This window comes from Podarcis liolepis, assembly GCF_965112155.1.
Source record: "Podarcis liolepis genome assembly, chromosome: Z".
Classification (NCBI taxonomy): domain Eukaryota; kingdom Metazoa; phylum Chordata; class Lepidosauria; order Squamata; family Lacertidae; genus Podarcis; species Podarcis liolepis.
In genome coordinates this window covers 49,650,579-49,663,529 of record NC_139570.1, presented here as the reverse complement: position 1 = coordinate 49,663,529, position 12,951 = coordinate 49,650,579, and the positions used below count along the sequence as shown (strand labels likewise).

Sequence of the window (12,951 nt, the reverse complement as noted above, 5' to 3'; positions counted from 1 at the left end):
TATTGCCTAGGTTTCTGTGCACAGAGAAGACTCCAGCAGACAGAATGAAGAGGCATCCACAAATAACCTGCCCTTAAAAAGTCTAAATCCAAAAGGAGGGAGAGGAGATCTTTGAGGATATTCAACTGCGTAAAAGACCATATGCACAGGGGGCATTTCAGCTGGAGAGACTTGCTGGTTTCCAGAACAAGAGAAACAAATATAGTAGGACTTAATAGCATGGCCAATAGTCAAGGATGTTGGGAGTTCTGTCCAGCAACAGCTGGAAGGCTGGAGGTTCCTCATCCCAGTGTAATATATGAAGGGATACAAGTAGACATTGGGAAGCAAGGAGTGCGTCAGCATGCCAGCCAGCGGGTTCATCATCACCCATTAACATTACAGGAACCAGGTTGTTAGTCATTGCTATGTACACTGTAGGTGACTGCAGCCCCATTCTTGGGTCTTTGGCTGCCAATGATAAAGCGGAATTTGGCCCACCATAGGTAACAAACTTGCTTCCCTCTAACTCAGGAACTTTTGGGTGGACCTAAGCAACATGTGACCCTCACATCCAAGCAAGTCACTGGGCTTTGAGAAGGTGTGAGGTATGAGAGAAGACCTCTGGCAGGGTCTTAAAGTCCTCCTGTCTCCTTTCCAAAGCAAAGTTAGTGCTTTCCCAGCTTTGGGAAGAAGATGGGAGAGCTCTAGGACCCTGCCAGAGCCTATTACATCTTTCCCAAAGGCCAGAGCCTTGCTTATCCAGCTTTAGGAAGGCAGCACAAGGGTTAGTGGGGTGGCTTTGCACCCTCTGCCCCAGCCCCACATGCAGCAAGGCAATATGCAGCCAGAGTTAGAAACTCAGACATATAAGCTAATTGCCAAATGGCACCTTGAACCTAAGTTACGGTCACCACAGCAGAATGTCTAGGTACCTTTTTTAAACTGTGAAATTTATTGTTATTGTTATTATTATTATTCATTTCATTTATATACCACTTTATATTTTAAAGAAACATCTCAAAGTGGTTTACAACATATTAAAACATCAAATAAAACAATCCAGCAGAAAACAAATTCAAGCTTCAAGGAAAATATTTTGGATCCTTCCAGGGTGGATTCGATTTAAATTAAATTTATTTAAATCACGATTTAAATCACTAGCCAGTAAGACTTGATTTAAATCATTTTTTTACAGAAAGACTCATTCTTGCTAGTATAATCTTAATATTTACAACCAGATGAAGGTTTCATTTTTGGAATAAAAAAATTTCAGAGTAGTTTTTACAGTTATATCAAAAATTACTGATTTGGTTATACTATTAGAAATACATAGACCAATAATTATGAAATTATAGTGAGGTTTAATAAGTTAACTGTTTACATTTGGACACCCTTTCCGCTGTACTTTACTGGAATGAGAAAAATAATCACTTCCTTAATAACAATTTAAACCATTTATTTAACTAAGACAATACTGTAACATACTGTACTGTAAAGCATACATATCCATCTTTGTTAACTGATGTGGTTAAACAATTTTTTTAAAATTAAAAAAACTTAGTTTCAGCACACATGAGAAACTTAAACAAATCCTTATTTCCTGATGAATAGCCTTTGGACTATAATGTAACTTAAATAGAAAACTATCTTTTAAAAGATTTTTCCTCCAAAAGCATTTTTTTAAAAAAATTGATTTAAATAAAAAGATCTGATTTATGTTTCTTTAAAAAATCATTGATTTTTATCCACCCTGGATCCTTCTCTAAGTGACATTTTGTTTTCTCCATAGTTATTTACCTACTTAATCTATATAGCTGCCCCTTAGCAGAAGTGCTCTAGGAAGCCACCAAGGTGTAGGGGTTATCGAGTGTCGGACCAGGACCTGGGAGATCAAATCCCCACTCAAGTCGTGACCTTGGGCTAGTCACAGCCTCTAAACCCACCTCACAGGGTTGTTGTACGAATTAACTGACGAGGGGGTGAACCATGTACTCCTTGCAGAATATGGTGGGATATAAATGCAGTAAATAAGCTCTTCTGCTTACCTGCTTAAGAAAGCTGGAGAGGCTAGCCAGATGGAGATATCAGCTGCCAACCTGGCATCCAAAGATCTCCATGTGGTCGCTACTGGACCTGCTCCAGTTAAAAAACTCACATGATGCCTGGCTGTGTGCAGCCTGTGGGTTCAGGGTTGAAGTACTCTTGAAACCCACTTTGGTATGAAAAGCTGGGTTGCTGGTAATGCAAGAGCATAAGAGGCTGCTGGAACAGGACAATGACCCCTTTAGTCCAGCATCCTGTTCTCACAGTAGCCAACCAGATGATTGTGGGAAACCCACAAGAAATCACAAAAGCACTCTTCCCTCCTGTGGTTTCCAGCAACTAGTGCCAGGATCAAAGCATGTTGGCAAGAGGCCCTTATTTTGCCGGGTGCTGTCAAGTCTTTCAAATCACTTCAACCCCTGATTAGCATGCCCCCCCAATGTGTAGGCAAATGAGGGGCGAAAGCAAGCACAGAACTCTCCCAGAACAACGCATGTGGCTCTCCCAAAACAACGCATGTTAAAAGATGTGCGCGCTCAATCAGACACCTCCCAGCCCGATCACTGCTCACATAATGTAGGAAGCTGCATCATACAGAGACCAACTACTTGACCACCTAGGAAAGTATTGTGAGAGGCAGGGTCTCTCAAGGCTCTGAGGCAGATCCTAACCCTTCTAACCAGAGATGCTGTCAGGGACTGAGCAATGGTCCCCCAGCCCCCAACATGTGCAAACACACACTCAAGTAAACTCAAGGAGGCGGCCGTGTGATTCTGAATGCTGGTTGCCAGGAATCACATGTGGGGAGAGCTGCTGTCAGTGTTAGAAACTCAGGTACATAAGATATTCACCAGATGGCTCCTGAAACCTAGGTTACAGGCGCCACAACATAATTCAGTCACCCTTTCCATTTATTTTTTCGAAACACATGAACTAATGTGTCAGTGACACATTGTTAATATAACATTTTTAATAGCAATTCTTAACTGGGCACCACAAACATAAATGGGGCTCAGCCCCTGCAATAGTGGTCAATAATTAAAATTCACAGTTTTGACCACTGTTTACCACAGGTCTCATCCTTGCTCTGTGGTAGCCCATCACTTCTCCCATTCCAGCAATGCAACTTCCGCATCCTCCCAGTGAGAAGCCACAACCGTGGAACCAGCGTAAGCTCATGCCATGGATGTGCCCTAGAATTTCTAGCTGTGCTTGAGCACTGCAAGCTCTTTCCAGGCTCTACAACTTTAAGAAGGTAAAAAATAAAAACCAATCTCACCCTGTAATAATTACTCCCTTGGAAGAGGCATGGCAATAGGAAGTGAGTGTCAAGAGCGGCATTCAAGGCAGTGCTAGCATTTATGATCAGAGCTCAAGCCTTGTTCAACAGCATTCCCAATGGTGAGACGGCAGTAAATGTGTTTACACATACACCAAAAAAGCCACTGGTAAAATTTTATATTTCATAAGTTCATTGAGAAGAATGAATGGATGCCAACTGAAAACCCAATATTGTGGTACCTCAGGTTACATACACTTCAGTTAACATACGCTTCAGGTTACAGACTCCGCTAACCCAGAAATAGTGCTTCAGGTTAAGAACTTTGCTTCAGGATGAGAACAGAAATAATGTTCCGGCAGCGCGGCAGCAACAGGAGGCCCCATTAGCTAAAGTGGTGCTTCAGGTTAAGAACAGTTTCAGGTTAAGTACGGACCTCCGGAATGAATTAAGTACTTAACCCGAGGCACCACTGTATTAGGCATGCTTAGAAGTTTCAAAGCATTTCAGGTCAAATATTTATGGTGTATTGGGACAAAAAAAAAACCACAGGATACTCATTTGCTAAATACAAGTGAAATAAATATGCTAAACTACATCACTGTATGGCATCAGAAAGTCTTCCAAGGCAAGTTGACAATTTTCCAATGCAAATTAACCTAATTTGCGCAGATTCCCCCTCCCCCTGCATACAATCCAACCCCCGCCCCAGAAAACCCACATCACTATTTTTCAACACTCACACTCTGTATTTCAGGGCGTGTTTTCTCTCTGCCCAGCATGGAGAGCCTTCTTTCCATGCACAGTTATGCACTTCTTCAGTGAAGTAAGAGAGGCCAAAACTATGAGAGGAAACCTAACAGGCTCCACGTGGCTTGGGCTTCCCCCACACCCATCTGAGGCTGCCCTGCTTCCCTTCAGCATCCAGACAGCAATCACTCAAACACAACAAACTCACTCAAATACCACAGCCAAGACAAGATAAGGTTCAAAGCCATCCAAGTCATTAAGCACTGTATCTAACCTTGGCCTGTGATAAACACTCTAATGTAACACAGTGTGGAGTTCCAGATTAGATAATTCCGTTTGGTAATTACTGTGACCTCGAATTGTTTTTCAAAAGCTTGCTCAAGAGCAGAGCTGGGCCAGGCCCCTACTTTTTAAACAAGGAACACAATACCTTTGGGAAGAAGCCTATTCTTTAGACTCTGGAGCAGATGTAAACTAATTGGAGAAACAGGAAGCATCCAGGCACTGGGCTGGAGGAAATCATTCAGTGTCTTGCACCAAGCTCAATGTTGCCGGGCTTCCCAACAAACCACATCACATTGAAACAATCTGCACTAAATCAGGTGGGCTGCAAGCTTGGCTTTATCAGCCACACTACGTAATCAACCAAACATTTAATAAACACAGTTCAAATACTGGAACAACAACACAGAAGAATTCTGGACACTCATGATCTGTGGCACTGGGACAACACTCCCCAACCACTCAGCACCCCTTCCCTGGTATGGTTCAGTGCACAGTTAAAGAATATGGTCAGAAGCAGCAGCCAAGCCATGTAATTTAAATGGGGAGAGGGCAGAAGCAGTGCTCTAGAGAGAGCCACTGCAGGTACCTATACCTAAAAGAGGAAATGATTCATGTGAGCAGGCCATACTTCATTCCCAGGCTGCACTCCTCACTGGCCTTCCTCAAATGCTTTCATCTGGCTGGAATGTGTGCTTCAGCTGTGATAATCTCTCTTGCTTGCCTAGATGGAGTGATAAGGTGTGAGAGGGTACGTGCGCACATACAAACCTCTGGTTTCTGAATGGATGGAATATAACATACTGACCTCTGGCAGTGTCTGGTTTTTGTTCTGCCCATCACCACTGTGCCCACAAGGGAATGAAGCACTTTGACTGAAAAGTTATCCAGCCTAGCAATAGATCTTAGTTACAAAGTACTTAGCACTCACCTAATGCCCAGGTTTGCTTTCCTCCTCCTCCTCCTCCTTCCCAAATGTTTTTCATTTTGTATCATGCCTTTTATACTGCAAGTCTGAAGGCAAAGATTTGTCTTATCATTGATCTTTGCAAGCCACCCTGGGAGCCCTTTTCAGTTGAAGAGCGGTGTAAAAATGTTTCAGATTTAATTTGGGATTGCAGAAGCCAGTTCCAGCAAATAACTGCTGACAAATGGAACAGCGTGACCGTGCTGTGCAGATATACCTTCCCTTCTTCCCCCATTCCCCCAATACTGAACTCCCATCACTGTCTGATCAGACTTGAACTACAGGCTCTTACCTTCAGGCCTGTCTTTTCATCATCACTACCATTATTGGTGGATGGTGTTTCATCCCCTTGCCTGGAAATCAAGACAAAATCTTCGCTGTTAAGAGTGGATACCGAGTCTGAAGACACACTGATTTTTCCAACAGAGGCCTTGTCATCCATGACTTTAAAAAAAGGAAGCTTGACTCATGGATGGGCTTGTATTACAAGTACCTGAAAAACAAATAAAATAAGTATGTTTATTACTAAGCTGCTCCTAGAAAGTCATGCCTTGAGATGTTCTTAAATTCTGCACAGCTGCACAGTGTTAAGAACCCGCACACCTCAAGATGCTGCTGAGCCAAGTCACCACTTATCGCTACAGTTTATTTATACACCACTTTTTCAGCCAAAAAGGCCCCCAAAGCAGCAAACAGCACGTTTTTATCCAAGTTAAAATAATTACATTAAATACTATTTCCTTTTTATTGTTGGCGTATTTTTACAGGAAACTGTTCGGATATTTTCTATTATTTTATGTGGTTTAAAAATACAGCAAAATGCCACAAACCAGGGGTGGAAAACCGATGGCCCTCCAGATGTTGTTGGCTCACCACTCCCATCATCCCTTCCCACTGGACCATGCTGAGTGGGGCTGGTGAACATCTGGAGGGCCCACAACTTCCCCCCTACTGCCCTAAACCTTAAGAAATGGCCCTGAAGCAGGAACTGGGGCAGAGGTTGGCACACCTCATCATTTCAGCACAAGGCACTGACACAGATCTTCCAAGGGGGCAGAGAGGGGAGAGGAATGCAGCCCACAAGGCCTTTCCTTATCTTTAGTTACAGTGCTGAAACCAAGACAGAGCTGATATCACCCACTTCACTGCCCCAACCTCCACATGGGTTTTTAATAAAGCACATTCCCAAGTTGCCTCCGCCATTCTGCTTGCTAAAAGAGAAATGGCACCATTCATCCTCATGCTAGAGATGGAATTCAGCTCCCTGGAATAACGCACTCCATGCAAAAAGTCCCAGGTTAGATTACTGGCATCTTCATCTATATCAGAGGAACTTCAGACCAATAAGCCCCAAGTAGACCTCAGGACTTGCTGCAGGCCACACCCCTCACTGTCCCAGCTCCATGCCCTCTTCCCTTTCCTTGGCTAGAATGCAACCTCTTGCTTGCATGGATGGTGGGTGAGAAGAGGCACTCAGGGCGTGTGTAGAAACTGCTGGCTTTTGTTTGATTGAAAACATAGCCACAAGGCCGGGAGGGGGGCAGCAACACAATGGGCCTTTTCTGCAGTGGCCCCCCATTTATGGAACGCTCTCCCCAGGGAGGTTTGGCTGGAGGATTCATTATACACCTTTAGGCACCAGACAAAAACATTCCTCTTCAATAAGGCCTTTAGCTGATTGGCATTCGATGCGCTTTTAAATGTGTTGTGGGAGGGAGGATTTTTGGTTTGTTTTTGTTCCTATTTTTATTTATTTATCCCTCACTGCAAGAGTTATAGGGAAGCAGGCAGCGGGCCTTCTCGGCAGTGGACCCCCTCCCTGTGGAACACCCTCCCTTCAGGTGTCAAACATATAAACAACAAAACTTTTAGAAGACATTTGAAGGCAGCCTTGTATCAGGAAGTTTTTAATGTTTGATGTTTTATTATGTTTTTATACAGTGGTACCTTGGTTCCCAAACTTAATCCGTTCTGGAATTCTGTTCCAAAACCAAAGTGCTCTAAAACCAAGGTGTGCTTTCCCATAGAAAGTAATGCAAAATGGATTAATCCATTCCAGACTTTTAAAAACAACCCCTAAAACAGCAATTTAACATGAATTTTACTATCTAACGAGACCATTGATCCATAAAATGAAAGCAATAATCAAAGTACTGTACTATAAAATAAATAAGACAGGGGCTTTTATCCATTTCTGCAGTCACACAATCAATCAATCAGTAGCTGAACTGGGTTCCCGCACAGTGACCAAAACAAGTCACAAAAACGAAGTCACAAGCCACAGTCACAAGTTAGTCCCATAAAACGAAGAACAAGTCACAGTCACAAAAACGAAAAAGCCACACAAACAAAAACGCAAAAAATAGCGAAAACAAAAGCTCCAAATATCACCTCTATGTTGTGTGGGTGCTCAGGACTCAACAGCCGAGAGACTCAACAGGAAGCCTCTGATTAGCAGCGGGGGACTCAGTTTACAAATGGAACACACTCAACAGGAAGCTAAACATGTTCAGCTTCCAAGGCGAAGTTCACAAACCAGAACATCTACTTCCGGGTTTGCAGCATTCTATTTCCAAGTTGTTCATAAACTAAGGTAAAGGTACCCTTGACCATTAGGTCCAGTCGTGACCGACTCTGGGGTTGTGCGCTCATCTCACTCTATAGGCCGAGGGAGCCGGTGTTTGTCTGCAGACAGCTTCCAGGACATGTGGCCATAATGACAAAGCCGCTTCTGGAGAACCAGAGCAGCGCACGGAAACGCCCTTTACCTTCCCGCCGGAGCGGTACCTATTTGTCTACTTGCACTTTGACGTGCTTTCGAACTGCTAGATTGGCAGGAGTTCATAAACTAAGCTGTTCTAAAACCAAGGTACCACTGTATATTGCTTGAAGCCATCCAGAGTAGCTCGGAAAACACAGCCAGATGGGCGGGGTATGATGATGATAATGATTTCTGTCTTTTGTGTTTTTTAGATTGTAATTTTATGTTGTGAACCGCCCTGAAATCTATGGATGTTGGGCAGTATACAAATTTTAATAATGATAATAATACAAGGTTAGGATTCGCATCTATTGATATACCAAATATTTGCCTCTGGCCACTGGCCACCACTGGCGTGGCTTGTTCAGAAGTTTCTCCAACGAGGAAATAAGGTCCTCAAGCTGAAAAATGCTTCCCACCCCCAAGCTGAATGACCCAATAACGTGGCACTGGAATGGCACTCCGCCCAAGGCCCTGGAAAGTAAACAGCACTGAGCTAGATGGGCCATGTGACGCAGGACCCCGGTCCCCTGCCCCACCACTTCTCTAAGCTGGGCTATCACTAGGGCAGAGCGATGCCTGGTGGTCAACACTGTGATACATCAGCAGCTAAGCATTGTGATATACCAATATGGCACAATGTCTGAAATAAGGATGGAACTAGGTAGAAGCGAACAGGGCAATGTCCTGACAACTGCTACTACATAGGGGTGTAAAACCGATACATTTTTATTTACATTTAACATGTTTTTACAACTGTTTTGTTATAGTACACAGCAACAGGGGCGGCAGGAATAATGAGAGGAGTGATGACCAGCTTCACCCTTTATCCCACATCACAATTTTTTACTTTTTTTTGCGATCTATCTCCTAGTTGAATACAGTGGTACCTATGGTTGCGAACAGGATCCATTCCGGATGCCCGTTCGCAACATGAGCAGAATGCAACCTGCATCTGCATGTCTGGCGATTCGCTGCTTCTGCGCATGCATGTGATGTCATTTTGCGCGTCTGCGCATGTGCAAGTGGTGAAACCCAGAAGTAACCCTTTCCGGTACTTCCGGGTCGCCGCGGGACACAACCTGAAAACGCTCAGCCTGAAGCAAACGCAACACGAGGTATTATGAAACTGTTATCACAATGTGGACTTCAAACCAATTTTGGACAATGTATTGCTACATCGCCCATCCCTAGTTATCATGCGTCTCCCTCCAGCTTTATCAAAGGCAGAAGAGTGCTCAGAGGGGCTGCTTGGGAGATGTGATCTACCTGATTGACTCTGGCTTTCACTGATCAGAATGAGCCAGAAGACATGGCCTCCAGCTGCAGGGGAGCCTTTAAAGGCCGAGCTGCCGTTGCATTTTGTTCCTAATCTCGCTGATGGGAATCCAGTCCAGGGCTTCCAACAGGAAGCTTCACCATCCTCAGCTAAATGGACTAGCAATACCATGTTGCAGTAAATTAACTACAGTTTATTGTGTATTATTCTGCTTGACCTGTTGCCTGCTTTTCCGTTATCTGTTATTTCTAATAAGAGATATTTCTAATAAAATTTCACAATTGGACGAGTGATTGCCGCCCTCAGGGTTTGGGAATCCACACCACACCTAGACTGCATTGGGTTCCACACTATTGGAAGTCTAAGACTAGAGTAGAATTTACCCTATTCTCAGAGAGAAGCAGAGGGCTGGAGAGTGGGCCTTGTGCTCTGTGTAAATTGCACTGGTCCAGCATCCCAGGATTTAACAATTAATTGGCAGTTCCCAGTTTCCCTCCTTTGCTTTTGGGGTTGGTGGTGACAGCAACCACTGGGTCGGAAGGTCCAGCTGGCAGCACTGCAGGGCCATTCTGCAGCAGCTAGGGAAGAAATGAGTAGTGAAAAGCTCTCCTGAGCATTCCACCTTCACCACAGGCCAAATGGCCTAACCACACACCCCAGCACCTCCAGGTAGAGTTTGGAATATCCACTGCTTGAAATTGCTGCTGCAGTTCAATGCAGACAATACACTGTGTATTGATGCATCAATTGGCTGACACATTATAAGGCAGGCAGCACTTCAAAAAACCAATACAAAATTGAGCTGGCACAACCGGCTCCTTCCTGCCTCTTTCAGACTTGGCCGTCTTCCACATTTAGGCAAAAATTCAAAAAAGGAGGGAAGGGAGTAATTACAGAAAATTGGACAAACTAAGCTGGCATGTGGGGAGTGGGAAAGGCTTTCTCAGTTTGGGGGAGGCCATCTCCATTGCTCCCTTCAAGTAGGAAGGCCCAGAGCCAGGACCCTAGGCTCTCTCTTTTCAAAGAACTTCTTCCTGCTGTGGCCTCACCTGGGATTCATCCACTTCACAAACCTCTGGTTTCATTATCTAGGAACTCAGAAATGGGGAGGATTTTTCACTGCAGCTACTTCCACGGCTCAGCACACTTTGCATCCCATGCATGCGTATTAAAAATCATCACAGTATTTCTGCAACACTTAGAAAGCTGAGGTCTGCTGCTCATGTAGTCCATGGCACTCTGACTCCCAGAGGAATGTGAAAATGAGATTTTAAGCAAGACCACAAGAGTATACGCCAAATAATTAAGATAACTTCAGACCTCCCAGAAAAGTGGAGTTTGGCACAATCACAGATGCAGCCCAAGACAAATTTAGTAAGGAAAAAAAAACTCGCAAGAGACAATTGCCATGTCTCTTCCTAAGAAGATCTAAACAAGTTATGGTATTTCCAGACCACTCAGAGAGCTAAGGGTTGGGAGGGATTCCAGTTTTCAGATGTTTTAACATTTAACTACATTTTCCTCCTTGGACAGAGAAAATCCGCTTGTCCTTTATTCACATACATGAATCAAATGGGAAAGGGAGGGGATGGGCCCCAGAAGTAGCCAGGGACATGCCTCGCCACTGGCCGAATAAAAGCTTCATTTCCATGTGTGTGCATACATATATAAGGCACACATTCATATACAAACCTTGCCCCAAGAATAGTCCAATTCAGCAAGCTAAATGTATTCGCCTTTTCATTTTGCTCCTGCCTGCGAGAGGGAGGGGCCAGGAGTACAGTGGTACCACGAGTTACAGACGCTTCAGGTTACAGACTCCGCTAACCCAGAAACAGTACTTTGGGTTAAGAACTTTACCTCAAGATGAGGTGGTGCAGCAGCAGCGGGAGGCCCCATTAGCTAAAGTGGTACCTCAGGTTAAGAACAGTTTCAGGTTAAGAACAGACCTCCGGAACGAATTAAGTACGTGACCAGAGGTACTACTGTACAGTCATACCTCAGGTTGAGTGTGTTCGAGTTGCGCTCCGCAGCAACCTGGAAGTAACGAAGCACGTTACTTCCGGGTTTCGCCACTCGCGCATGCGCAAACGCTCAAAATGACGTCACGCGCATGCACAGAAGCGGCAAAATGCGACTCACGCATGCACAGATGCACCGTCACTTCTTACGTTTGCTTCAGGATGCGAACGGGACTCTGGAACGGATCCCGTTCGCATCCCGAGGTACCACTGTACTCAACACTCCAGCTACCTTACTGATAACAGACTTGCAGCTAATCCAAACCAAGAGAGCTAAACCAAATACAGCAGTTGTTCCTTAGAATAATTTCTGGAGGCTGACACAAGTTCAAAACTAGGGCAAACATCCACCCACACGATCTTGCACCCTCAAATAGCTGCACCCCAAAGAAAGGAGGGCTTCTCAAGAAAAACACCCTTCCTGTGCCCCTTCCAATAAATAACAGAGGTCTAGATTTCATAGCACTGCATCGGCAAGAAGAAGCTGGTGATACCAAATTATTTTTATACCCCTTGAAGCTTGGGATTTCTCCCAGGCTTTTTGGAGATCACAAAAGAAGCAAGCAGCCAGAAGCAGCCAGCCAGATAAGACTATGGAACGCTGCCTTCTCCAAAAGTTCCTGCTTTTGAGGTTTTTAATTCCTCTCCCCAGGCAGATTTTCTGATTTCAGCAGCTACGTAAAGGAGGAATAAAAACCGGTTCCTTGACAATTTGAGATATACCACATTGGCAGGACCAGAAATCTGTCAGAAGGTACAATATCCAACAATAGCATTCCATCTATTAAAACCCAGGCCAGAGATCTTGATTCAAAGATTTTTCTGAGTCCTCCTTTAAAGGGAGAATACAAAAGGACAGACAGCATTTGGCCCACCAAGGCTCTCTCCCTCAACAAGTTTATTTTCTCAACAGCTGGCAAGACAGGTCATTGTTTCCACAGGTAGTTACACCATCTTTGGGACAGGTCATCTTCTGTGCCAATACCAATAAACTTCAGCTTCAAAGGTAGGTCTAACATTTTTTGCATATACCATAGAAATATAATGCCTCTTCAGCCCAGCAGTAAAGTCTGGCCCAGCACAGTTGCAGCCATCCTTCAATGTGAGTAATCAGCACAATAGTTTTGTTCCTTTTTATCCAAGAAAAGTGGTACACCAAAGAAGCAGTAAAGCATCTTTTTTTATTAAATAAAAAATAAAAATAAAAGTTTGCTTTTCACACTGCCCAATCACCCTTCAGCTGGAGAATAAAGATTTCTTGCTGAACAAGAAAGAGGATCCACCACTCAATCTGAGAAGCCACAAACACACAAAGATTCTGTGCTAAGAATTCAGCCCCCAGAACCTTTGCAAGTCATTTTGAAAGGGGAAATGGCATGCTTCAGCCACCCAGGAGAGAAATTCAGATTTCCCTATCCAGTCTTGTAAGTAAACAACAACAATAAGCGATCACGCAGTTTTTGGCACATGCTGAAAACTTACCTGTTTACTGAGGCCTTTGCTATCAAGTATACCAGCCACTTGTCAGAACTATTCTAGTTAAACAGAGTTTTGAAATGCTTCTAGATTTATTATTTTATCTTTGTA

At 44.0% G+C, this 12,951-nt stretch overlaps 1 protein-coding gene across 2 annotated transcripts in view; it reads right to left on the bottom strand.

The window, feature by feature from the left end:
* Positions 1-12,951, bottom strand: part of RABGAP1 (RAB GTPase activating protein 1) — a 92,737-nt gene that overhangs the window by 73,062 nt on the left and 6,724 nt on the right. The window contains exon 2 of one of the 2 annotated variants that reach the window (XM_083485798.1): positions 5,596-5,796. The exons of the other annotated variant lie outside the window; for it this stretch is intronic. Within the exon in view, the coding sequence (XP_083341924.1) occupies positions 5,596-5,745 (150 nt within the window). The 5' untranslated portion in view covers positions 5,746-5,796. The remainder of the gene's footprint in view (positions 1-5,595; positions 5,797-12,951) is intronic. 2 annotated transcript variants of the gene reach the window in all.